Here is a 24,496-nt window from a genome sequence, read left to right as displayed (position 1 = left end):
ATGTAACAATTCCTAAAGCTTTGATAACAGGGAGAACAGTAACTTTTGTTGTTTTATAAATTGGAGACCATGCACATGAGCCTGGATTATGGTTAATACTCCATATAAAATTAATTTATTAATTAATTTACATAGAAATAGAGTTACATTTGATGCACAATGTTACATGAGCTTCAAATGTACAACATAATGTTAAGTTTATACTTCAGGCTGTGCTTGCCACAAGGGTAGTTACCATTGGTCACCATATAGTGCTTTATAATACCATCGACTATATATATTCCCTATGCTGTACAGAAAAGTTATTTTTAAAAAGATAAACGTGATGTAAAAAATAAAAGATGTCCATGCAAGAACATGTGCTAAGAGAGCACTCAGTACATAAATCTTCATTAAAAGGGCTCATAAAGAAAGCATGCTGAGAGTACCAAGTCACATTCTTTCAAGCAAAGGCTGAAATGTGGCACAAGGGAATTTTGCTCAGTTAACAAAAGTGGGAGCATAAGCATACATATCCTTCATTTAAATAAAAACTCGTAAAACTATACTTTCATGTAAGAAATGACTGCAGTGAAATCTTTTCTGTGTTTTAAAGTTGTATGTATTTATTTCTGCTTTGTTTCCTTTCTTTAAATCTTTGCTAATTTCCATGTTCCATTTCTTGATTTAGGACTTAAGAACCTGCTCACTCATGCTCTCTCTCTTCCTTATATGCTGTTTTATTTACTTCAAAATCTAGAATGGACTTTCCAGTCTATCTAAAATACCAGTTTATCTACTTGGACTTCTTTTTAAGGGGTATCTGGGTGGCTCAGTCTCTTAAGCATCTGCCTTCAGCTCAGGCCATGTTCCCCGGGTCCCTGGGATCAAGCCCCACATCAGGCTTCTTGCTCAACAGGAAGTCTGGTTTTCCCTCTTGGTCTGCCTGGCACTCCCCCTACTTGTTCTCTCTCCCTGTTTATCTCTGTCAAATAAGTAAATAAAACCTTAAAAAAAAAAAAAAGACTTGTAGGAAAATAATAATAATTTTTTCGAAATAGAGTATTTGTTGATCTAGTCTCCTTACTGTTATTTTATTTTACACAATGATGCAAGTATCTGTAGTAATTGGATTTTTTTTTTTTTTTGAGAAGGCAGGTAAGCAGATAGACAGTCTAAGTTGTTTATTTCTTTTTGCTTTATTATTTTAATCCATTATTTTAATGATTAAGTTAAGTTATTAAATAACTTCTTATTTGTCTCCTATGGAAAATTCAGTAATAGTTCCCTTCTGGGTTAAACTTGGGTTAAAGGGGTGCCTGGGTGGCTCAGTGGGTTAAAGCCTCTGCCTTCGGCTCAGGTCATGATCCCAAGGTCCTGGGATCGAGCTCTGCATCTGGCTCTCTGTTCAGCAGGGAACCTGCTTCCACCTCTCTCTCTCTCTACCTACTTGTGATCTCTGCCTGTCAAATAAATAAATAAAATCTTAAAAAAAAAAAAAAAACTTGGGTTATAAACATCTTTTAAAGATGACGATCTGGGACGCCTGGGTGGCTCAGTTGGTTAAGCGGCTGCCTTCAGCTCGGGTCATGATTCCAGGGTCCTGGGATCAAGTCCCACATCGGGCTCCTTGCTGGGCGGGAGCCTGCTTCTCCCTCTGCCTCTGCCTGCCTCTCTGTCTGCCTGTGCTCACTCGTTCTCTCTCCCTCTGTCTCTGACAAATAAATAAATAAAATCTTTAAAAAAAATAAAAATAAGGGGCACCTGGGTGGCTCAGTGGGTTAAAGCCTCTGCCTTCAGCTCAGGTCATGATCCCAGGGTCCTGGGATCGAGCCCCACATCGGGCTCTCTGCTCGGCAGGGAGCCCGCTTCCTCCTCTCTCTCTCTGCCTGCCTCGCTGCCTACCTGTGATCTCTATCTGTCAAATAAAAAAAATAAAAATAAAAATAAAAAAAATAAAAATAATAAAAATAAAGATGACGATCTTTTCCATTTACATGTCTTTGTAATAGAAACTACATTTTAAAAATTACCTTTTATTTGCAGTCCAAAATCTTTGTATTGATGGCAGATGTAATAGAAAAGTGCATGAAACTCTTTGAAATGTTTTTAATGCCTAAAAATGTGCATATTCATCAGTCAGTCACAAAAGAGTACTGTCTCTCTAGTGTTGTGAAACTAATGGTTTAGGTTGTACTATTTAAAAAATTTTAATACTTGACTGAAAAGATTTTATTGTCAATATGTTTCAATAGTGGTTATATTGTTTTTAAGTTTCAAGTTAAGAGTGAGTGTGTTACTGAATAACATGATGTCACTTTTTCATGGAAGTTTCCTCAACAAAATAAGAATTTTTATTTCTGTGATAAGTTGTTGAGGTTTTTTGGAGTGGCAACTTCTGAATATTTAAAAGCTACAAGGTCACTAAGCCTTTTTCCATAGAATAAATGTCTCAAATAATTTTGATAGTTCTCAGAAAATATAACTTTTAAAAGTTCAGTTCAGTTTAGTATACTCAGTAGTTGAGCATTTGATCATAGCAGCAGGAAATAAAAACATATAGAAATAACTTTAAAGTTTATTTAACTTGAAATGCTTATTTATTAATAGACATTCATGATCTTTTCTTTGCCTGTGGGTCTGCTCATTATTGTTTCTCATAGACTTTTAAGTGCAAATATCTGAAATGCATTTGCTACTTCTTTATAGTTTGTTTCTTCAGAGATAAGCAGTGAGATATAGTAAATCTGAGTGCAAAATCATTTTATCTTTAGTTCTCATTAGCGGTAATACTGCCTCCCCCTACAGCCCCCCCTGGAAATCTGTGGCCTTTTTTTTTTTTTTAAGTTGTCCATATGGAGTTGAAGGCAACAGTAGGACATTTAGTGTGTAGGGTGTAGGGATTATAAACATCCTGTAATGTGTAGGGCAATATTGGACAGTGAAGAATTGTCTGCCTCAAAATGACAATGGCCACCCCCTTTGAGAACTTTTTCTCATTGTTTTAGGTTTTATTCCCCTCTATCTTGTACAGTCTTTTCTAGTACCTAATTTGAAAACTGCTTTTAAAAATAACTCATTTTTTAAAAAAATTAAAAAATTTTAAAAATTAAAAAAAATGAAAATAACTCATTTAAATCTAGTGTTTCCAAAAGTACAACTTTGTTTTATAGAAACAGCCACTCTTTTTTGCCCCACATTTATATTTTTGGGCTTACATGATTTTATATAGGCAAACTTATATCTAATAATAAAATATGTCATGAAGCAAACTGTGCAGATTCAGTCCTATATGGGGAGGGATAAAAAAGTAGAGAACCTATATAGTCTCCTATTTCAAAAATTTGTGTGGGTAAAGTAAGGAACTGTCTTAGTCCTTATGGACTACTATAACAAAATACCACAAGCCCAGTAGCATATAAACAGAAATTATTGCTCATTGGAGAGGCTGTCAGTCCCAAGTTCAGGGTGCCAGCAAGTTTTCCAGGTCCTAGACTTTTCATTTTATATTCACATGGTGGAAAGGACTAGGGATTTCTCTGAAGTCTTTTTTATAAGGCAGTAATCCCATTCATTGAGGGTACCACCCTCAGAACCTAATAAACTCCCAAAGGTCCCATCAACTAATACCATTCTCTTTGGGGGTTAGAATTTCAACATATGAATTTTGGTGGGACACAAAGATTTAGGTCATAACAGGAACATACTGAATACAATTGACCCTTGAACAACATAGGTTTGAACTGTACAGGTTTAATTTTAAGTCTTTTTTTTTTAAATAAATATAAATATAAATAAAAATAAATATAGTATAGCAGTAGAACAGGAACCACCACATCTCCCCCTCCTCACCTGCACTTAGCCAGGATAGATCCTAGAGTAATACCCGTTTCTTGCTCTTTTCCTGAGAATGTGGAAAATGTCCTTCCATGTGGAGTCCAGGGAAGGGGGATAACCAGGGGAAGCCAAAATACCTTTACCCTTCTCTCTAGGTTACTTGTTCCACCTGATCCACTTTATGTGGTTCTAATGCAGTTTCTACTCATGGAAAATGCTGTCAAGGGGTAAGCTGCCAGTTTCCCTGCAATATTAGCTACCCTCTTCAGAAAATATTCAGCACCTTGGACAGTGCCCCACCCTAGGGCCCAGGCTTCTGTCTGGTGCTATCTTGCCCTTGTTGTCCTCCTGTACCCCCTTGGTCAGGGGGTTGTGGGGTGGCATGTTATTATGTGGCCCTTAGTTACTTCACCAAGAATCCTTCCCCAGAGCTGTTTCTTGCACCTCCTAGTTCAAGACCTCAATGAACTAGTTCCAGCCTTCTCTGCAAGTTTTCTCTACCATTGCTTTGTTTTCCATCATGTGTTTACTTGTAGCTTACTTTTCTATCACATAAAATACAGTAGTTCAGTTTTGGGGGGAACCAGAAGTTATATGTGGATTTTTGACTACCTGGAGATCATTGCCCCAACCCCTGTGTTCAAGGGTCAACTGTAATTCCTGGAAGGGAATTCAGGATAAATGGAGGGTCTTATATTTAAGATATAATGTGTTTACATAGACTGAGGGGATACAGGAGATGTTTCCAATACAGGTGATAGGAAAAGATTAAGCAATTTCATCTAAGAGTTATAACAAGGATATCTCTTAACTTGGGAGGAAACTAGGTGAGAATAAGTACAGATATTTCAGGTGTAGAAATAGAAAGTAAAAGAAGATGCTGTCTGGTAAACTTAGAAGGCAGAGCTGGCTGTTTGGGAAGCGGGCCCTGAGTGGGAGGGGAAAGTGGTTGAACAATAGTTTAAGTCAGGCATAAGTTTGGAAAAGTCACTGAGGAAAATAGGACAGATCAAAAAAAATGAAATGCTTTGTGTTTGTGCTAATGTTCATCAGTGTGTGATTGTGCTCAAACATTGCTTGACTGCTCAGGGATAGGCACAATCCAAAGGTTAGCTTTGAGCCAGAGTATTTGTTTTACAGTGAGGTATCAAAGAAGAACAAGAATATGAATGAGTTGGAGAGGCTTATAAAAGAGTATTCAGAGAGTCAAGAATGAGAAATTTGATAGACGAGGAGAAAATAAAGGGATTGAGTGAGTTAAGGTCTTAAGATTCCAAAACAGATTGATGCATGGGTATGAGTAAAAAAGCTAGAAGGATAAAAGATTTGAGTCAAAGTACGATGTTAGAGTTTAAAATTTCTGAGATGAACCACAATGAGATACCACCTCACACCAGTCAGAATGGCTAAAATTAACAAGTCAGGAAATGACAGACGCTGGCAAGGATGCGGAGAAGGGGGAACCGTCCTACACTGTTGGTGGGAATGCAAGCTGGTGCAACCACTCTGGAAAACAGGGTGGAGATTCCTCAAAAAGTTGAAAATAGAGCTACCCTACGACCCACCAATTGCACTACTGGGTATTTACCCTAAAGATACAAATGTAGTGAGGCACCTGGGTGGCTCAGTCATTAAGCGTCTGCCTTCGGCATGGGTCATGAACCCAGGGTCCTGGGATCGAGCCCCACATCGGGCTCCCTGCTCTGTGGGAAGCCTGCTTCTCTCTCTCCCACTCCCCCACCTTGTGTTCCCTCTCTCACTGTCTCTCTCTCTTTGTCAAATAAATAAATAAATCTTTAAAAAAAAAAAAATACAAATGTAGTGATCCAAAGGGGCACGTGCACCTTTTTGTAGCAGCAGTGTCCACAATAGCCAAACTATGGAAAGAACCTAGATGTCCATCAACAGATGAATGGGTAAAGAAGATGTGGTATATACAATGGAATACTATGCATTGATCAAAAGAAATGAATCTTGCATTTGCAGTGATATGGATGGAACTAGAGATTACACTGAGTGAAATAAGTCAATCAGAGAAAGACAGTTATCATATGATCTCCCTGATACGAGGAAGTTGAGAGGCAGCATGGGGGGTTTGTGGGTAGGAAAGGAAGAAATGAAATAAGATGGGATCAGGAGGAGATCAGGAGACAAACCATAAGAGACTCTTAATCTCACAAAACAGACAGGGTTGCTGGGGAGAGAGGGGTAGGGAGAGAGTGGTTGGGTTATGGACATTGGGGAAGGTATGTGCTATGGTGAGTGCTGTGAAGTGTGTAAACCTGGCGATTCACAGACCTGTACCCCTGGGGCTAATAATACATTTTATGTTATTAAAAAAAATAAAAAATTTAAAAAAAAATTCCAAGATGGAACACTTCAGATTCTAACAAGGAGCATGGTGTGGCCATGGCATCTAGAATATCAAGGAACTGAGAAAAGCCATGCAACACTCTAGACTGCCCATTGAGCCTTGTGGAGGGGCTTAGGGTGAAGAACTCGAATATGAGCCTGATTCCAAAGACTTCAGTGGATAGGCTTTGTATAGGGATGCCTTTGGCTCAGGTCATGATCCCAGAGTCCTGGGATTGAGCCCCACATTGGACTTCCTGCTCAGCGGAGAGCCTGCTTCTCCCACTGCCCCTTGCCCAGCTTGTACTTGCGTGCTCACTCCTTCTGAAGTAAATAAATAAAATCTTAAAAAAAAAAAAAAAAGAAAGAAAGGAAGCCCAGAGGATACTAATAATACAGAGGTAAGCTGTAGAAAAGTGTTCCCAGTGAAGAGCCAAATATCCTTTAAAGCAAGTGGTAGAGGGAGCAAACTGCAAACAGGTAGCACAGTCTGTCCATTAAGGATTGCATGTTTCAGACGATGTCATAAAAAGATTGGCAGAGGGACGCCTGGGTGGCTCAGTTGGTTAAGCAGCTGCCTTCGGCTCAGGTCATGATCCCAGCGTCCTGGGATCAAGTCCTACATCGTACTCCTTGCTCTGCAGAGAGCCTGGTTCTCCCTCTGCCTCTGCCTACCATTCTGTCTGCCTGTGCTCGCTCGCTCTCCCTCTCTCTCTCTGATAAATAAATAAAATCTTTAAAAAAAAAAAAAAAGATTGGCATAGGGGCGCCTGGCTGGCTCAGTGGGTTAAGCCTCTGCCTTTGGCTCAGGTTGTGATCTCAGAGTCCTGGGATTGAGCCCCACATCGGGCTCTCTGCTCAGCAGGAAGCCTGCTTTACCTCCCCCCCGCCCCGTCTGCTGCTCTACCTACTTGTGATATCTCTGTCAAATAAATAAATAAAATCTTAAAAAAAAAAAAAAAAGATTGGGAGAGAAAGGAGTGATTATCTGTTAGGTCAGGGGACCAGAAACAATATGAAGATAAGACTTCAAGGAAGATAAATGGATACAGAAGCCTACATTTTTGGGTAGGAATCACAATGATAGTGATGTGAAGCTTGGTGGAATTAATTGTGTTTAATAATTGAAAAGTTTGTAATGTAGCCTTTATGCTCTCAGAACTGAGAACCTTAAGTAAAGCCAAAAGCTGATTTACTTAGCCCTTGTTCACATGGTCTGTATACCCCGTATGCCAGGAAATAAGTACATGAGCACCCTAATTATAAAACAGGAGTTCTTTTCATTCATTGACAGATCTTTATCAGGACAGTCTAAATCCAACTATAGGTTTTATTATTATTTGGCACTTGACATTATCCATCTAGCCACTCCTTGAATGCAGACAAGGGAGAATATACCTTTACCTTTATTGGTACAACAAATGGTCATAACCTGACACCATGTATATAGTACCTATTTGGGGCTAGAGTCTGGACTAAGCGCTTTAAAGATAAAATTAATTATGTCTCATTCTTAAAACAACCCTATGAAGTAGGTTTCATGGTCTCCATTTTTATGAACATTCAAAAGAAAAGACTGATATCGAGATCAGTCGCCTCAGTGCAAACCCCCTCGGACACTTACTAGCTTTGTGACATCAGGGAATTTGCTCTCCCACCTGTGTCAGTTTCCTGTCTATAAAATGAAATAATTATAGCCCCTAGCTCCACAGAGTTGTTGTGAAGATTAAATTCGCTAATGCAAGGGTTGAGCTCAATGGTTTGCCATAGGAATTCCTCAATAATTACTATTGACTCTTATTACTGTTATAAATCAGAAAACAGGCTCAGGAGGATTTTTTTATTTTTTTTTTAATTTTTTTATTTTTTTTTAAATATTTTATTTATTTATTTGACAGACAGAGATCACAAGTAGGCAGAGAGGCAGGCAGAGAGAGAGGAGGAAGCAGACTCCCTGCTGAGCAGAGAGCCCGATGCGGGGCTCGATTCCAGAACCCTGGGATCATGACCTGAGCCGAAGGCAGAGGCTTTAACCCACTGAGCCACCCAGGCGCCCGGATTTTTTTATTATTAAGTGGGAAAACTGGAATTGTAATTTGTGAAACTTGACACTATGTCATGGTCTTTTCCCCACCATTTGTAAAAATTGTGGTAAAATATATAACATATATATATAACATAAATATAACATAAAATTTGCTGTTTTAAGCATTTTTAAATATACAGTTGAGGGGCATTAATTACATTCACAGTGTTGTACAACTGTCTTCACTGTCTATTCTGACACTTGTCATCACCCTAAACAGAAATGCTATAACCTCTATTTCTCCAGCCGCCCCTTGTCCCAGGCCCCAGACTCTGATACACTTCCTGTTCTATAAATTTGGCCATTCTGGATATATCATGGAAGTGTAATCATACAGTATTTGTACTTTGTGGCTGGCCTATTTCCCTTAGTGTAACATTTCAGAGTCCATCCATGTTGTAGCCTGTGTATATGTGTGTGTCTGATACACCATGTTGTGTAATTCATTCATCTGTTGGTAGGCACTTAGATTGTTTCCATTTTTTGGTTATTGTGACTAATGGAGCAGTGAAAATTGATGCACAAGTATCTGCTTGAATCCCTCTTTTCAGTTCTTTTAGGTATATGCTTAGGAGTGGAATGCTGGGTCATCTGTGTCAGCTTTTTGAGGGGCTAACTGTTTTCCACTAGAAATTTTATATTCCCACTAGAAATATACAAGAATTCCAATTTCTCTTGCTGACATTTATTTTTCTTCTCCCCCCCCCTTTTTTTTTAATAAGTATAGCCATCCTCGTAGATAGGAAGTGATATCTCAGTGTGGTTTTGATTTCATTTTCCCTAATGACTGATGATGTTCAGCATCTTTTTATAGTCTTATTGGACATTTGTATATCTTCTTTGGATTAATGTCTATTCAAGTCTTCCATCCTTTTTTTTTTTTTTTAAAGATTGTATTTATTTATTTGTCAGAGAGAGAGAGGGAGAGAGAGCAAGCACAGGCAGACAGAATGGCAGGCAGAGGGAGAAGCAGGCTCCCTGATGAGCAAAGAGCCTGATGTGGGACTCGATCCCAGGATGCTGGGATCATGACCTGAGCCGAAGGCAGCTGCTTAACCAACTGAGTCACCCAGGCGTCCCTTCCATCCATTTTTTAAGTGAGGTTTTTTTTTTTTGTTCTTGAGTTACAGCACTTGTATAGATACTGGATGTTAAACCCTATCAGATATATTATTTGCAAATATTTTCTCTCATTCTGTAGGTTATCTTTTCACTTTCATAATAATTTCTTTGCAAAAAGGCTTTAAATCTTGATGAAGTCCAGTTCATCAATTTTTTCTTTTGCTGGTGCTGTTGGTAATTTCTTTTTAGATTTATTTATTTATTATTTGAGAGAAAGAGAGAGAGTGAGTGGGAAGGGCAGAGGAGAGGAAGAGAGACTCTCAAGCAGACCCTTTGCTAGGTGTAGAGCCCAACACAGGGCTTAATCCCACAGCCCTGAGATCACCCCCGAGCCGAAACCAACAATCAGATGCTTAACCGACAGCACCACCCAGGCGCCCCAGGTGCTTTTGGTGTTTTACATCTAAGAATCCTTTGCCAAATTCAAGGTCATGAACACTGACCCTTTACTGTCTCCTAAGAGTTTTATGGTCTTAAATTTTATATTGTTAAGTCTTTGATCCATTTTGAGTCAGTGCTTGCATATGATATGAATAAGATTTTCAACCTTATTATTTTGCATATGAAAATCAAGATGTTTTGGCACCATCTATTGAAGAGACGTTCATTCCCCAGTGAGCAGTCTTGACACTCTTGTCAAAAATTGATTGGCCAGGGGTGCCTGGGTGGCTCAGTGGGTTAAAGCCTCTGCCTTTGGCTCAGGTCATGATCCCAGGGTCCTGGGATCAAGCCCCACTTCAGGCTCTCTGCTCAGTAGGGAGCCTGTTTCCCTTCCCCTCTCTCTCTCTGCCTGCCTCTCTGCCTACTTGTGATCTCTGTCTGTCAAATAAATAAATAAATAAATCTTTAAAAAAATTGATTAGCCATATGTATATGGTTTATTTCTGGGTTCTTAATTCTTTTTTATTGGCCTATATGTTTATTCTTGTGACAGTACCATCCTGTTTTGATTACTATAATTTTGTGGAAATTTTTGAAATCAGGAAGTGTGAGTCTTCAACTTTTATTCTTTCTCAAGATTGTTTGGTTAGTCAGGGCACCTTGAATTGGGGAATAATCAGCCACCAAAAGGTTGTAACTTGAAATGTCTCTGTGTATCTGTGGCCAGAATTTGTTTCTGGTCACCTAAGAACTTTCTTCTCATTGTCTGCTTAGAGTCCATTTAGATAAGAAGTCACAAGAACTGTAATTTGGAATACGATTTTTTCCTAATTTTGTTCACTTATTCCCCCAAAAGAAAAAAAAAAAAGGAAACTCTATTTGTAGCTTCATGAGTCACTTATCTTAAGATTAGTTTAGAGTCAGTTTCATTGAAGTAAAACTAAAATGCCTGTGAGATGGAGCTTGCTGCCAGTGTGGTTGTGACTTCAGTATTGTATTTACTTTAAATATTCATTGTATGAAGTGTTTGGGTGCAGAGCTAGCTTAAGTAAAGGGAAAAGTGTATCATCAGGAGTTCTGATCAAAATGGCAAGCTGAACCAAGACTGAAGGTCCTCCTTGTGCTTTGAACACAGAAATGCTGAGAAAACCAGAATAACAACAACAGAAATAACCCAGCTCAAATGAATGAAAGGGAACTTCCCACTGCTGGAAATGAAAAGTAACTCAAAGCCAGAACAGGGAATAATAGCTGAAAACGATGAGGTCCACAGGCCTACTGGGTAGACTTCTATGGATAGGGAATGACACCTCAGACCACTGTGGGATGGCAGCATGGCTAGGGTGGGGACTCTTGCATAAAGCCAGACTTTTCTAAAGGCTGCGAAGTGGGGATTAGAAAAATCACATTCACTATCTAGGGAAAGTGGCAAAAAACTTTACTGTATGAATTCCTACAAGATAATAAAGAAGAAAAGGAATAATCAAGAATTGGCAACCCAGGCTTATACCACGTGTAAGTATGAGGAGTGAATTTACACTGCTTCCAGCGAGGCAGGAACTGTTTTTCCAGGTTAAGAAATTAATATTGAAAATTGATCCAGTAGTGGGGCACCAGGCCTGCTAAATTGGTAAAGTGTGCAACTCTTGATCTAGGGGTTATGAATTCAAGCCCCATGTTGAGTGTAAGAGATTACTTTAAAAAAGGGTGGGCGGCACCTGGGTGGCTCAGTGTGTTAAGCCTCTGCCTTCGGCTCAGGTCATGATCTCAGGTCCTGGGATCGAGCCCCGCATCAGGCTCTCTGCTCAGCAGGGACACTTCTTCCCTCTCCCTCTCTCCCTGCCTCCCTGCCTACCTGTGTTCTCTCTGTCAAATAAGTAAATAAAATCTTGAAAAAAAAAAAAAAAGGATTGGTCTGCATATGATTTAACTCATATGTGAAATTTAAGAAACAAAACAAATGAACACAAGGGAGAAAATAAAGAGAGACAAACCAAGAAACAGACACTTGATGTTAGAGAATAAACTGAAGGTTGATGAAGGAGGTGGGTAGGAGATGGGTTTCATAGGTGATAGGCATTAAGGAGGACACTTGGAATGAGCACCTGGTGCTATATGTAATTGATGAATCACTACTTCTAAACCTGAAACTAATATTACAGTGTATGTTAACTAACTGGAATTTAAATAAAAATGTGGGAAAATTGGACTAATATCAAATTAGATAAACTTAATTGCAGCTATATGTCATTATTAATAAAACATCAAAATTAATGACTCTAAAAAATTTTCAAAATAAAGGGACTGGGGAACGAAGAGGAGATAGATTAAATATCATTGATATTTAGTGGTTTTTCTCACAAAAATAATAACTTCATATGATTAAACTAATAACAACCAAAAGAGCATGGTAGAGAAATTTCAACATCAGACTTCGGAAGCAAGAGCAGTCTTAGGAATAGAGATTCAAGAACAGTGAAAAAGATAAAATGATAATGATCTTGATTGTGCTTACTAATATAGTCTCCAGATATTTATAGTAAATATAGAGAAATATTTGGCAGGAGAAATTGGCAAATCTTTGATGATAGAGGTGTTTAGAAATTACACTATCAGAAGTTATTAGACAAAAAAAAAATACAATGGAGAAGATTTAAACAACAAAATAGATATAGCACTCTATCCTACAGTGTGATATGTATTCTTTTAAAATACATCCAAATCAGTTTATTAATTTACTAGGTGATAGTCCACAAAATAAATCTCAGCAAATAGCAAATAACTGATCTCATACAGACCCTACTTTCTGGTAGCAGTGTAATAAATTTATAAAACAAGAAAAGCACAATTTGAAAACTCCATATGTTTGTAAACTAAAAAGAATACTTTTGAATGATTCATTTGGAAAGAAATCACAACAGAGGAAACTTGTTTCCAGCAGTATGGCAGACTGGGTACTCTTGCAAATAATTAAGAAACTTGTATAAAATGTACAGTACATATATTAGTTACAGTAGTGTTCTAGGAAGAAAATAAAGAACTAGAAGATAACAGTCAAAGGAAAACAGAAATTCAAAGAGGTAAGACTTGAGGGTATTTCCTGAACCCGGTGTTCATGAACTTGTGTTTTCGTGGGTTGGCAGAGTATAACAGATAAAAGCAAGGCCTGGGGTCCTGCTTAAGATTGGGACTCTAATAAGAGGTGTTCTTGAATAAATGTAGAACTTACAAAGGATTTCACACTTAAAGTAAGAGGACTAGAAATAAACCCTAGCATAGAGTTAGAGTGAGTCATTAATGGATAGTGGAATCAATTATGTGGTTACCATCAGCACTGTGTGTTGTTTCTTATCTTTGTTTTTGAATATCACATGTAGTAAGGCTTGAGGTAACTTTTTGTTTCATTGTTAATGTGTTAGTGTGTATTTGTATTTGAATGTGTATTTAAGTGCAAAACATAATTTTGAGTGGCAAAAACTAGTTGCAGACTGATAGGTAAGTATAATTGAGTTTAAGTTATAAAATAATGCAGTATGCTGTTTTGGAAAGAAATACCAACTGTAATATACCAGCTTCCGAAGACAGAATAATGGGATTAGGACTCTTCCAAGGAATGGTGCAAGATCCCCACCTTTGTGTGTGTGTATGTGTGTGTGCACGGGTGTGTGTGTACAGTACTTCTGCAAACATTTACTTTAAAAAAAGCTAAGTGAATATGACAAAATGTTAATATGTGGGTGATAGGCACTTGGGTATATATTGGCTATATAATTTCCTGTACTTTTGTGTTATTTGTACTATATGATTTTTGAAAAAGCTGTATCATGCACTAAGTGGGTAACTATTACAGTTTTATAATGGGGAGAGTCTTTAGAGGGTGAATGATGTCAGAATGAATTTTTTTTTTTTTTTCAGAATGAAATTTTTATTTAAGTATTCTGTAGAAGAGCACCCTGGATGGCGCAGCTGGTCGAGCTTCTAACTTGATTTCGGCTTAGTTCATGATCTCAGGATCGTGAGATGGGGCCCTATATTGGGCTCAGCGAGGAGTCTACTGGAGTTTCTCTCTCCCTCTCCCTCTGCCCCTCCGTATACACACACTCTCTCTCTCTAAAGTGAATAAATCTTAAAAAAAAAAGTTATATTATTATGACACCTTTAATTAGATGAAAGCTATATAGTTGCTATGTAATTAAGTACATAAAAAGGGAAAATACAGGAAGTGTGATGTAGCCAAAAATGCTCGTTAAATTAGAAGTCCTGATGAAGAAAGGAAGTTCTCTCTCTTGAGTGGTTTATTCAGGGAAAGCAAACTATCACCCCCTGAATAATCGAAGTTTAGACATTATGTTATTAAAATTGTAACTTGTTTCTTAACCATGAGGCAACAAACCACAAATACATGATGTATATATTATTTTGTCTTTCACATTTTTGTGTGTTTGTTTTACTTAGCTGGTCACCTGACATTTGAATGCCGCAATTTTCTCCGAGTGGACCCCAAAAGGGACATAGTTTTGGACGTGAGCAGCACCAGCAGCGAAGAGAGCGAGGAAGAGCATGCAGAACTGAATAAATCGCAGGCACTACAAGAAAAAAGTGAGTGGTGCTTTTTCTTTCCCTCCGTCCTTTAGAAATGTCTACAAACTTCCTATCTATGATTATGTCATGTTCATTGTCCTCTTGTATTGATCGGTTAGATAGGTCATGTATTTTATGTAATAGGTATGGCACAGGTAAGGAAATAGGCTTTGACTACTCTAAGTACTTTGCCCGAAATCAAACAAGCCATCAGTGTTAGAACCAGGAGGTGAGTCTGTTTCTGATTCCATAAGGCAGGTTTTGTTGTTGTTTTTCCATCACACTAAGATGTGTCACATGGTACAAAGCTTCTGATTTAAGACTTGGTTTCTAGACCTGTTTGGCCATTTTGTAGCATGTGCCTTTCAGCAAGTCATTTAACCACTTGGAGCCTTAATTTCCTTGTGGGGTATCACAAAGAATTGGTGTGTCAAGTCACACTCATTCCAATGAGAGATGTTCACTGGTAGCCAGATTTACTAGTAATTTCAAGTATATACATGATCATGAGGCAAGGGTTCTAGGACCACCAATACAGCTCCCCGCGTGTTTTCTTTCTACTTCAGAACCCACTCTGGCCAAGATTAACATGAGTTTTCTTCATTACTTACCCAAAAGAAAGTCCTTTAATCATGAAATATCTCAATTTTATATCCATATAGTCCAGGGAGCCATGCCTGATAAATCCATAAATCCCAGGATTAGGTTCCATAAATAATCTTAGGCAAACCAGCTACATCCTACTTTAAGCAGTCTATAAATAAGGAGTCTCTTGCCAGCAACTTGATTATGGACCTCTAGCTTTCAGAACTGTGAGGAAATCAATTTCTGTTAATTAAGCACAACACCCTCCTCCCCCTGGCCAACTATTCTCTAGTTAGGAAATACCATTCATTTGTTTCCAGGAGGTCTGTCATTAGCCTGTTTAGGAAGAATTTGACTAAGTTACCTTTTTTCTCTCTTGGGGGCATCCTCCTCTCTCCTCAAAGAAAGAGAAGATTGCATACCTACTGTTTAACCATTTCTTTCCCATCTTGTGTATAAAATGGCCCATCCTTGCAGTGCGGTTTTTAGGGATAAAATAGAATGCTGTAGGTGAAAATACTTTGTGAACTTCAAAATGCCATGTGGTAGATGTCACACAGAATAAAAATGCAACTTATTTAAATATAGACTTGGGCATGGAATGAGAGAGATACAAAAAGTTAAAATCTTATTTTAGCTCATCAGAGAATAAACCATGTACCTTTTAAAACTTTTTAAGTTTTCCACATTACACCTAGTGAATGTAAATGAAGTAAAATGCCAGCGTAGTAGGACGGGCTGAGAAGGCAAGAGGAGGAGAGTCCTAGAAAGGGCAAGCAAGACTTACATTACATATGAGTACATACAGCTTCAGGTAAAGATAGCTTCTTGGCTGTGCACACTTGATTTTATTACCTACTGAAACACCACTGAAGTGAGAGTGGAAGAATTTAAAAAAAAAAAAACATAAACCCACAAAGGCAAAGAAAATGAAATAGGAAGCAGTAGTAACAAAATTTTGAAAAGCAGGTGGGTTTAGGGATAATGGACTGCACACTTGAGAAAGCTCAATTCTTGAATAGTAGGAAGTCTGAGGAGTCACCTGATAGTATATACTTTAAAACTCCCCAAAGACTTGGTAATGAGTCCTTAGGTACCTCTGTGAAGACACCTGTAAGTCTAAAAACAGAAGGATTGGTTAAAAATCTGAAGTAATCCCCTTCAGTTCCCTTTGCCTACTCAGTGAAGCCAGATGTCTTCCCTCCATCACTTCAGCAGGCTACCAGTGTTAGAAATAGACCCACACAAAGGCGCATTATTACAAAACTTTGTATCATAGGAAATTAGGAGAATATAATTCACACTTCAAGAGTCCAGGATAAAACAGGTCATAGGTGAAAGATCAAGAATCAGAATAACTTTGTTCTTCTGTAAAGAAATACTGGAAGCTAGTAGATGTGGATAATGCTTTCAGATTTTTGAAGGAAAATTATATCCAAATGAGAATGATATACCCACCCAAATTATCAACCGAGTATGAAATAGAATAAAGGCCTTGTGGCAGGCATTCAAAGTAAAGAGAGAGAGAGAAAGGAAGGAAGGAAGGAAGGAAGGAAGGAAGGAAGAATTACCTCTCACGTACTCTTTCTTAGAGCAATGATTCCAGAGGTTTCTAACAAAGTAACGAAGTAGACCCTAAAAAGAAAGACTTTATAGGAATAGAAGAGATAAGAAGGGAGTCTCTAGGGCACTTGTAGAGGCAATCTCAGGAAGGCGGCCACTCTAGTCATAGAGACCAGGCTGAAAGAGCAAAATGAAGATTCTAGGGGAGAAAGGCTAAGATTGTCAATTCCACAGAGACAGTTCCTACCCCATCTATCTCCACTGTCCTATCTAAAAATAAAAAACAAAAAAAACCCAAAACCAAACCAAAACAAAAACTCTAGAATTAGTAAGGCTGCTAGAGAACACATAATTTAAACCTAGTTTTACAGGAAAGGAGCTGAGGACAAGTAACTCCCCAGGTCACTAACTTGTCACCATGAAGCCAGCATTGTGATCCATGTTTCTTACCTACTTGTCCTATAGTGTTTACAGTGTGGTGCTTTCCTACCTTAGAGATTACCCAGTCTATTGGTTCTTGACCTTTTTTCCCTCACCACATCAATCTTGAAGGAGAAAGTACACCCTCATCATGAATAGTGGCTTAGTCTAGAGGTGACTTTTGAATCAGAAAACTTGGGGCAAATCTTACCCTGGCAGGAAAAGGGAGGGAGTTAACATACCATATACCAGAATAGTGAGTAGTTGGTCAGACTTCCTCGTTAGAATCAGCTTTCCTTTAACCTCACATTGAGAATGACTAACTCAATACAGACTTTTTTTTTCCCCCTTAAAAAGATACACTTGCTACCGTCACTTAAATGCTCAGAATTTGTTTCCAAGTCTCATGGCTCCCACACAAGACAGTGCTTATTTCAGGATATCTTGGAGATGTCAAAAAGCATTATAAAAGGGATCCATATTTATTTCATGGTCATCTAGTGGAAGCCCAGTGACCTCCTACTCAACTAAACAATAAACTGGTTCCTAAATACAGGGAGAAAAGGTAGACAGAGGTAGTGGTCCTTAGTTGCATTGATAACTTTCTGATGCTGCTCAGGACCTCTGATGGCATGAGGGTAAAACACGGACATGCCATAAGCTTTATTGGTACCGAGGGCTCCTAAATCCTTCCTTGGTTCTTGGAGGTGGGAGCTCTTGTATCAACTCTTTTGAATAAGTTATGGTTTGGGGGGTACTTTTTTGGTTGACAATAAAAATGGGGAGCCAGGAGAAAGCAAAGAATTTTTAGTATACTTATGTCAATTAGTTGTTCTGCTTTTATGAAATAGAGACATAAGGGGAAGAGAGCTAAATGTCACCAAATAAAACTCAAAACTTATTTTTGTTTAAGTTATATTTTTTTGCTTTTGTTTACATTTGTTTCTATTATATAGCATATTTTTCAATGTATTTAATGTATTTAAATAATTAAAAGAACATAATTTGATCTTTCATTTAAAACAAAAGTCCAAATGACAAATACATCAATTTCTGACACAAATTAGATAATGTGAGAGCAGGACTTGACATGGATGAGAATAAGTTGTTGTCTTACAGTACAACAACCTGGAACCCATGCAGCCTTATAAAATTGTATTACAAGTGCTGTGAACATGGAAAGATTCAGTAATCTGTACCTAATGAGAATTAAAAGATCTTATTGATTCACTGTGTATGTTTCTATGTGAGCATGCTTTCTGTTCAGTGACATTACAATGGTTTACTAAGCTTTTTAAGGTTTTATTTAGAACTTGCTAAAGAAACTTGCCTTTGGAATTGCACATGATAGTAGCAAATATCTGAAGTCCTATTTATGTTATAGTATGCAGAAAGCCAAAGTAAAAGGATTTTACTATTTCCAAAGGACCCAAGAAATGAAGAGTATGGATTTTTTTCTCATTCTATTTTACCTAGAATAGGTAAAATTTAATATTAATCATTTAATATTAATCAGCTATTTACCTGTAATCAGGAGGTAGTCCTCTCCTGATATCTCATCCCTTAATATTTTATGATATTCTTTTAGTGCAGTCCACAAAAGAAATATTGTATTTTGACAAATTTGGGGGTTTGGGCTTCATTTGATGTTTTGGTATAGTTTTGTTTGTTTAAGAAAGTTTTGTTTTTTTTTTTTTTCCATTTTATTTCCTTCTTTTATTTTTTTTATTTTTTTTATTTTAATTTTTTATTTTTTCAGCATAACAGTATTCATTATTTTTTTTTCAGCATAACAGTATTCATTATTTTTGCACCACACCCAGTGCTCCATGCAATCCGTGCCCTCTACAATACCCACCACCTGGTGTCCCCAACCTCCCACCCCCCACCCCTTCAAAATTCTCAGATCGTTTTTCAGAGTCCATAGTCTCTCATGGTTCACCTCCCCTTCCAATTTCCCTCAACTCCCTTCTCCTCTCCATCTCCCCTTGTCCTCCATGCTATTTGTTATGCTCCACAAATAAGTGAAACCATATGATAATTGACTCTCTCTGCTTGACTTATTTCACTCAGCATAATCTCTTCCAGTCCCGTCCATGTTGCTACAAAACTTGGGTATTCATCCTTTCTTTTTTCTTTCTTTTTTTTTTTTAAAGCTTTATAAACATATATTTTTATCCCCAGGGGTACAGGTCTGCGAATCGCCAGGTTTACACACTTCACAGCATACTACTACTACTACTACTACTACTACTACACTACTCACCATAGTACATACCCTCCCCAATATCCATAACCCCACCCCCCTCTCCCAACCCCCTCCCCCCATCAACCCTCAGTTTGTTTTGTGAGATTAAGAGTCACTTATGGTTTGTCTCCCTCCCAATCCCATCTTGTTTCATTTACTCTTCTCCTACCCCCTTAACCCCCCATGTTGCATCTCCTCTCCCTCATATCAGGGAGATCATATGATAGTTGTCTTTCTCCGATTGACTTATTTCGCTAAGCATGATACCCTCTAGTTCCATCCACGTCGTCGCAAATGGCAAGATTTCATTTCTTTTGATGGCTGCATAGTATTCCATTGTGTATATATACCACATCTTCTTTATCCATTCGTCTGTAGATGGACATCTAGGTTCTTTCCATAGTTTGGCTATTGTAGACATTGCTGCTATAAACATTCGGGTGCACGTGCCCCTTCGGATCACTATGTTTGTATCTTTAGGGTAAATACCCAGCAGTGCAATTGCAGGGTCATAGGGTAGTTCTATTTTCAACATTTTGAGGAACCTCCATGCTGTTTTCCAGAGTGGTTGCACCAGCTTGCATTCCCACCAACAGTGTAGGAGGGTTCCCCTTTCTCCGCATCCTCGCCAGCATCTGTCATTTCCTGACTTGTTAATTTTAGCCATTCTGACTGGTGTGAGGTGATATCTCATGGTGGTTTTGATTTGTATTTCCCTGATGCCGAGTGATGTGGAGCACTTTTTCATGTGTCTGTTGGCCATCTGGATGTCTTCTTTGCAGAAATGTCTGTTCATGTCCTCTGCCCATTTCTTGATTGGATTATTTGTTCTTTGGGTGTAGAGTTTGCTAAGTTCTTTATAGATTTTGGACACTAGCCCTTTATCTGATATGTCATTTGCAAATATCTTCTCCCATTCTGTCAGTTGTCTTTTGGTTTTGTTCACTGTATCCTTTGCTGTGCAAAAGCTTTTGATCTTGATGAAATCCCAAAAGTTCATTTTTGCCCTTGCTTCCCTTGCCTTTGGTGATGTTCCTAGGAAGATGTTGCTGCGGCTGAGGTCGAAGAGGTTGCTGCCTGTGTTCTCCTCGAGGATTTTGATGGATTCCTTTCTCACATTGAGATCCTTCATCCATTTTGAGTCTATTTTCGTGTGTGGTGTAAGGAAATGATCCAATTTCATTTTTCTGCATGTAGCTGTCCAATTTTCCCAACACCATTTATTGAAGAGGCTGTCTTTTTTCCATTGGACATTCTTTCCTGCTTTGTCGAAGATGAGTTGACCATAGAGTTGAGGGTCAATTTCTGGGCTCTCTATTCTGTTCCATTGATCTATGTGTCTGTTTTTGTGCCAGTACCATGCTGTCTTGATGATGACAGCTTTGTAATAGAGCTTGAAGTCTGGAATTGTGATGCCACCAACTTTGGCTTTCTTTTTCAATATTCCTTTGGCTATTCGAGGTCTTTTCTGGTTCCATATAAATTTTAGGATTATTTGTTCCATTTCTTTGAAAAAAATGGATGTTACTTTGATAGGAATTGCATTAAATGTGTAGATTGCTTTAGGTAGCATAGACATTTTCACAATCTTTATTCTTCCAATCCAGGAGCATGGAACATTTTTCCATTTCTTTGTGTCTTCCTCAATTTCTTTCATGAGTACTTTATAGTTTTCTGAGTATAGATTCTTAGACTCTTTGGTTAGGTTTATTCCTAGGTATCTTATAGTTTTGGGTGCAATTGTAAATGGGATGGACTCCTTAATTTCTCTTTCTTCTGTCTTGTTGTTGGTGTAGAGAAATGCAACTGATTTCTGTGCATTGATTTTATATCCTGACACTTTACTGAATTCCTGTACAAGTTCTAGCAGTTTTGGAGTGGAGTCTTTTGGGTTTTCCACATATAGTATCATATCATCTGCAAAGAGTGATAGTTTGACTTCTTCTTTGCCGATTTGGATGCCTTGAATTTCCTTTTGTTGTCTGATTGCTGAGGCTAGGACTTCTAGTACTATGTTGAATAGCAGTGGTGATAACGGACATCCCTGCCATGTTCCTGACATTAGCGGAAAAGCTTTCAGTTTTTCTCCATTGAGAATGATATTTGCGGTGGGTTTTTCATAGATGGCTTTGATAATATTGAGGTATGTGCCATCTATCCCTACACTTTGAAGAGTTTTGATCAGGAAGGGATGCTGTACTTTGTCAAATGCTTTTTCAGCATCTATGGAGAGTATCATATGGTTCTTGTTCTTTCTTTATTAATGTGTTGTATCACATTGATTGATTTGCGGATGTTGAACCAACCTTGCAGCCCTGGAATAAATCCCACTTGGTCGTGGTGAATAATCCTTTTAATGTACTGTTGAATCCTATTGGCTAGTATTTTGGCGAGAATTTTTGCATCTGTGTTCATCAAGGATATTGGTCTGTAGTTCTCTTTTTTGTTGGGATCCTTGTCTGGTTTTGGGATCAAGGTGATGCTGGCCTCATAAAATGAGTTTGGAAGTTTTCCTTCTATTTCTATTTTTTTGGAACAGTTTCAGGAGAATAGGAATTAGTTCTTCTTTAAATGTTTGGTAGAATTCCCCCGGGAAGCCGTCTGGCCCCGGGCTTTTGTTTGTTTGGAGATTTTTGATGACTGTTTCAATCTCCTTACTGGTTATGGGTCTGTTCAGGCTTTCTATTTCTTCCTGGTTCAGTTGTGGTAGTTTATATGTCTCTAGGAATGCATCCATTTCTTCCAGATTGTCAAATTTGTTGGCGTAGAGTTGCTCATAGTATGTTCTTATAATTCTCTGTATTTCTTTGGTGTTCGTTGTGATCTCTCCTCTTTCATTCATAATTTTATTTATTTGGGTCCTTTCTCTTTTCTTTTTGATAAGTCTGGCCAGGGGTTTATCAATCTTATTAATTCTTTCAAAGAACCAGCTCCTAGTTTCGTTGATTTGTTCTATTGTTTTTTTGGTTTCTATTTCATTGATTTCTGCTCTAATCTTTATGATTTCTCTTCTCCTGCTGGGTTTAGGGTTTCTTTCTTGTTCTTTCTCCAGCTCCTTTAGGTGTAGGGTTAGGTTGTGTACCTGAGCCCTTTCTTGTTTCTTGAGAAAGGCTTGTACCGCTATATATTTTCCTCTCAGGACTGCCTTTGTTGTGTCCCACAGATTCTGAACCGTTGTGTTTTCATTATCATTTGTTTCCATAAATTTTTTCAATTCTTCTTTAATTTCCTGGTTGACCCATTCATTCTTTAGAAGGATGCTGTTTAGTCTCCATGTATTTGGGTTCTTTCCAAATTTCCTCTTGTTATTGAGTTCTAGCTTTAGAGCATTGTGGTCTGAAAATATGCAGGGAATGATCCCAATCTTTTGATACCGGTTGAGACTTGATTTAGGACCAAGAATGTGATCTATTCTGGAGAATGTTCCATGTGCACTAGAGAAGAATGTGTATTCTGTTGCTTTGGGATGAAATGTTCTGAGTATATCTGTGATGTCCATCTGGTCCAGTGTGTCATTTAAGGCCTTGATTTCCTTGTTGATCTTTTGCTTGGATGATCTGTCCATTTCAGTGAGGGGAGTGTTAAAATCCCCTACTATTATCGTATTCTTGTCGATGTGTTTCTTTGATTTTGTTATTAATTGGTTTATATAGTTGGCTGCTCCCACGTTAGGGGCATAGATATTTAAAATTGTTAGATCTTCTTGTTGGACAGTTCCTTTGAGTATGATATAGTGTCCTTCCTCATCTCTTATTATAGTCTTTGGCTTAAAATCTAATTGATCTGCTATAAAGATTGCCACTCCTGCTTTCTTCTGATGTCCATTAGCATGGTAAATTCTTTTCCACCCCCTCACTTTAAACCTGGAGGTGTCTTCGGATTTAAGATGAGTTTCTTGTAGGCAACATATAGATGGGTTTTGTTTTTTTATCCATTCTGATACCCTGTGTCTTTTGATTGGGGCATTTAGCCCATTAACATTCAGGGTAAGTATTGAGAGATATGAATTTAGTGCCATTGTATTGCCTGTAAGGTGACTGTTATTGTATATTGTCTCTGTTTCTTTCTGATCTACTACTTTTAGGGTCTCTCTTTGCTTAGAGGACCCCTTTCAATATTTCCTGTAGAGCTGGTTTGGTGTTTGCAAATTCTTTCAGTTTTTGTTTGTCCTGGAAGCTTTTAATCTCTCCTTCTATTTTCAATGATAGCCTAGCTGGATATAGTATTCTTGGCTGCATGTTTTTCTCATTTAGTACTCTGAATATATCATGCCAGCTCTTTCTGGCCTGCCAGGTCTCTGTGGATAAGTCTGCTGCCAATCTAATATTTTTACCATTGTACGTTACAGACTTCTTTTCCCGGGCTGCTTTCAGGATCTTTTCTTTGTCACTGAGACTTGTAAATTTTACTATTAGGTGACGGGGTGTGGACCTATTTGTTTAAGAAAGTTTTATGTTAAGTTCATACTTGATATTATTTAAGGATGGTTGATACTGAATGCTGCCCAGGAGAAAATACCACAGTCAGGTATTTGCATGTTACTATAATTGTGTCTCTTGTCCCCTTTAGTACCTGCTGGAATCAGATTCAAGCAAATGACTTACAATGGTGGTTTCAGTCTTCATAAAGATAGGGCTTAAGTGAATCCATAGCATGATTAGAATAAAACTAGTATTTGGCTCAAAATGTACTTTTCAAGGAGGGCCTGTATTGCATAGATCACCGGGTGTGGTACATAAACAATGAATCTTGGAACACTGAAAAAATTATTTTAAAAATGTACTTTTCATAAGAAAGCTACAAAAGATACTTGCTAAGTAGTTGATTAGAAGTCACAAAAGTGAATGGAAATTTAGAGTAATGGATCTAGTTTTGGAACCACTTAGGTATTTAAATGCAGTGGGAGTAGACTACAAACCTGGTGACATATGCAAAGATGTAGTGGCTGATGCTGCTGGTGCTACTAGGGTGGTCCTTTCTTGTTATCCCAAAGTTGTCTCCCAAGCACTGGATCATATGCTGTGATGCCTGTGTGTTAAACAAGAGACTATCACTCTTGCTGAACATTAGAAACATTAAATGGTAAAGTACATAGGGGCTTTTTGCCTTCAATTTTGTACTCCAAAGGTTAATTGTATCATTTTCCAAGAAAATACTCTTTTGAGAAAAAACTCAGATTCTTTTCCCTATGCCTATTACATTTCAATATCCTGTCTCAGAAGGAACTTCAATAAATAGAGGTGGAATCATTTTAAGAGTGGTGGTATCGAAACACTGAACTGTCTAAATCAAACTTTTGTCTTCAGTGCTTGAATTCTCATATACCGTTACTGTCAATACTG

At 38.0% G+C, this 24,496-nt stretch overlaps 1 protein-coding gene across 3 annotated transcripts in view; it reads left to right on the top strand.

Annotated features, from left to right (window-relative positions):
• The window catches only part of SREK1IP1 (SREK1 interacting protein 1), a 63,507-nt gene that overhangs the window by 9,624 nt on the left and 29,387 nt on the right, over window positions 1-24,496 (top strand). For all 3 annotated transcript variants that reach the window (XM_047728918.1, XM_047728921.1, XM_047728919.1), the window contains exon 3: window positions 14,213-14,356. In XM_047728918.1, coding sequence (XP_047584874.1) covers window positions 14,213-14,356 — 144 coding nt within the window. The remainder of the gene's footprint in view (window positions 1-14,212; window positions 14,357-24,496) is intronic.

Source organism: Lutra lutra, chromosome 5 (genome assembly GCF_902655055.1).
Source record: "Lutra lutra chromosome 5, mLutLut1.2, whole genome shotgun sequence".
Taxonomy (NCBI): domain Eukaryota; kingdom Metazoa; phylum Chordata; class Mammalia; order Carnivora; family Mustelidae; genus Lutra; species Lutra lutra.
Note: the sequence above shows the minus strand (reverse complement) of the source record. Positions and strands in the feature narration are given on the sequence as shown.